Source organism: Triticum urartu, chromosome 2 (genome assembly GCF_003073215.2).
Source record: "Triticum urartu cultivar G1812 chromosome 2, Tu2.1, whole genome shotgun sequence".
NCBI classification, from domain to species: domain Eukaryota; kingdom Viridiplantae; phylum Streptophyta; class Magnoliopsida; order Poales; family Poaceae; genus Triticum; species Triticum urartu.
The window spans coordinates 690,536,738-690,539,639 of NC_053023.1; the positions used below are offsets into that span (position 1 = coordinate 690,536,738).

At 44.9% G+C, this 2,902-nt stretch overlaps 1 protein-coding gene across 1 annotated transcript; it reads right to left on the bottom strand.

The window, feature by feature from the left end:
- On the bottom strand, positions 1 to 694 carry LOC125534139 (protein PELPK1-like). Its single transcript, XM_048697431.1, has one exon. The coding sequence runs from the start codon at positions 642 to 644 to the stop codon at positions 186 to 188; it is 459 nt and encodes a 152-aa protein (XP_048553388.1). The 5' UTR covers positions 645 to 694; the 3' UTR covers positions 1 to 185.
- Between the last annotated feature and the right edge of the window lie 2,208 nt (positions 695 to 2,902).

A 2,902-nucleotide genomic window follows, 5' to 3' on the forward strand; every position in this document is an offset into this window, starting at 1 on the left:
TTAAACAAACCAAGCAATGCTTTATTAACAAACAGGACAGTACAAAAACTTATCTGCGTTTACAATCAACACCAAACGCAAGCCAGTAATAAAACATCCAATAGAACAAAAACATTACAAACACACTGATAATATTATGTGTACGAATCAAACCCCTGACTAGCAGTCTCATGCTATGATGACCTTCATGGGCTGGTGGTTTCTGGAGGTGGGGACATGAATGGAATAGGTGGCATCTGGAACCCAGGAATGGTAGGGATAGTTGTTGGTATTGTGATCGGGATGGATGGAATAATAGTTGGAATTGAGGGCATTGGTGGCATGGTAACAGGCAAAGTAGGAATGGTCGGCATGGTGGTTGGGATCGCCGGAATCGGAAGAGATGGAACTGTGCCAGTGGCGGTTGGTGCCATGGCGACCTTCGGGATCGGAATGAACGGTATTGGTGGCATTGTGAGTTTCGGAACTGCGGGAATGGAAGGAATTGAAGGCAATGTGGTTGGAACTTCCGGCGTCGAAGGCTGAGCTGGTGTGGCCTCTGGTGCAGCTGCTGTGTCCAAAAGACGACGAGACGCCGCAGAGCTGCCATTGAAGGCTGTGAAGGCTAGGAGCAGCACAAGGAGATGGTGGACACCTGGAGCCATGGTAAGCGACTGTGTGCGCGCGCTAGGCAGGCCTTCTATGTTTATTTGCTCTGAAGATATCTGTGAATCTGAGATACTGGGGCTATTTGTACAAAGATGCATGATATACTATGGCCACCACTGGTGGTTGATCTGAAGTCCTTGGTCTGGTTGTTCACCGCCCAATGTACTTTCGAGATGCAGATCAGGGAGTTTGGGAAGTTCTTCGCTTAGCAGCTTGGGTTGATGGACGGCGCAGTTCATAGTGGTTGGGAATTTTATTTTTTTTGTTCTGAACTTTTGATTACCAAGATTGTACACGTAGTGAGTTCATCGTGGGTGGGAATCTTTTTCTCTCGATGAAGGTGGCATGGCTACCAATTTCTTGTGCATGAATGAAACTGATAAACACGGTCAGGTTTCAGGTTTGGTCCTGCCAGAAAAAAAGCAGCTGGGCATCCGCCCTGCCACACTCCAAGCATCTCTGCAGCTTGGTCACTCTAGACCTCTATACTTTATTATAAATGCTGAAATGAGACAGTCTGCAGCATGAGACCAAAAAGACTACAAAACAGAAAAAGAGTGGGAATACCGAGCAAGAAACGTGGACTACTGAATATGGGTCAGATGCTCTCGATTAATAGTAAATTCAGGGAAATAACCAAAAATATATCAAAAGATTCTAAATTTTTGTGACATCCAGGATACTTGAGTTTTCTATGAGCATGCAAGATTTTGTTTGCCAAAAAGGAAATTCAGGGAAAATAACAAAAAAAATGGATCTAAACAGTGGAATTCTTTAAAGTTTCTTTGAAAGCCATTTTTTCCGACGACCTCATTGAATGTCGTGACACCATAAGAATTTGCATGCACCTTGCGCACTCAACCATTATGAATGTAAAAAAATAGTGTTTTTGGATTTTTCTTCTATTCTTCTTAAGAATTTACTGTTCACACACGGAAATAGATGAGTTTGGGCTTAGAATAGCCGCTCTCATAAGACAACTTCATCTTATGCCATGCATGTCATTTAGAGATGCCTAAAATATATTATACAATGGATTATTTCTTATTATTATCTCTAAAGACCAATGTTTGAGTGCTCCTAAATTTGTGGGGTGACATGAATGGAATAGGCCATTCACATTGCAGCCGCCACACCCGCCCGTGCCTCCACAAACCTCTAAGCCCAACTCTCTCTGGCACTGGCGGCCCCTGTCAAGCTTTGGACTTGTTCCCCGCGGGTGATGCCATGGCGGTCGCGGCATCCCCATCTCCTGCTTGTTTCCGCCTTGCCCTCACCGTGGAGGACGCGGCCTCCCCATCACAGGCTCGGGGCTTTAGTGCTCCTTGCTACCTTGTCCTTCTATGCAAAGGAAGAATGGACTGACGCTAAAACTCATTTTAGTTGCATGAAAAATAGCAAAATCGGGGGTTTTAGCATATAACTGAGTAAATTTCACACTTGATTGGTGCATCGAGCACAAGTTATTCTTTGGAGATTTCAATATAATTTAAGCAATTTTGATGGAAGTAGTAGATATGTGCCACGGGGCTATAGGCTAGGCCCGCAGAGACATATGGGATATGGAGAGCGCTCATATGGATAAGAGGTCATTGCCGCTTTGCGCAAACATGAAGTGGCTATAATGCGGCTTCATTTTTTTCCTGTTTTTTTTGTTACACCAACTCTAAATTTCACACACTCAATCTGAGTGATTAAAACACTCATTTGAGATAACATTGCATTAGAAAGTGATTAAAAAGGGGGTAGCAAAATCACTTATTAACTTTATTTACTAAACTAATGACTTTTTACAAGTTAAGAGAAGCATTAGTTGCTCTTCACCACGACGATGGTAATGCAGTACATGGGGCACATGCATATGTGGTGAGTCGACTTGTCCTCTATGCACGGTGATGTGATGGTCCGATGACCTTGTCTTCATCTCATTCCTGCCTGTCACCGTTAAGTCTAGAGACGGATTTTTCAAGAGGGGGGAACACCCAAGAGGGCGCGATTCATCTAGATGAATGCCATCATGTTCATGTCGAATGTGCGCCGCCTGATGCGCTCCCTCTCCGCTGCCAGGTCCACATGTTCCTCTTCATATTGTAGCCAGATGGTGCGGTCGCTCTCCACGCACACTGCCTTCTCGGTGTCGCTATGTTTGAAATTTTCACCGGGGCGACCGGCCGAGGCGTAGGTAGCGTAGCATTCATCCCATGCCTCCCTTATAGAGAGACAACGGGGAGGACATGGTACCCGAGATGAGCTA

Coding starts and splice junctions, on each gene's coding strand:
- LOC125534139 (XM_048697431.1), bottom strand. CDS start 644: ATGGCTCCAGGTGTCCACCATCTCCTTGTGCTGCTCCTAGCCTTCACA.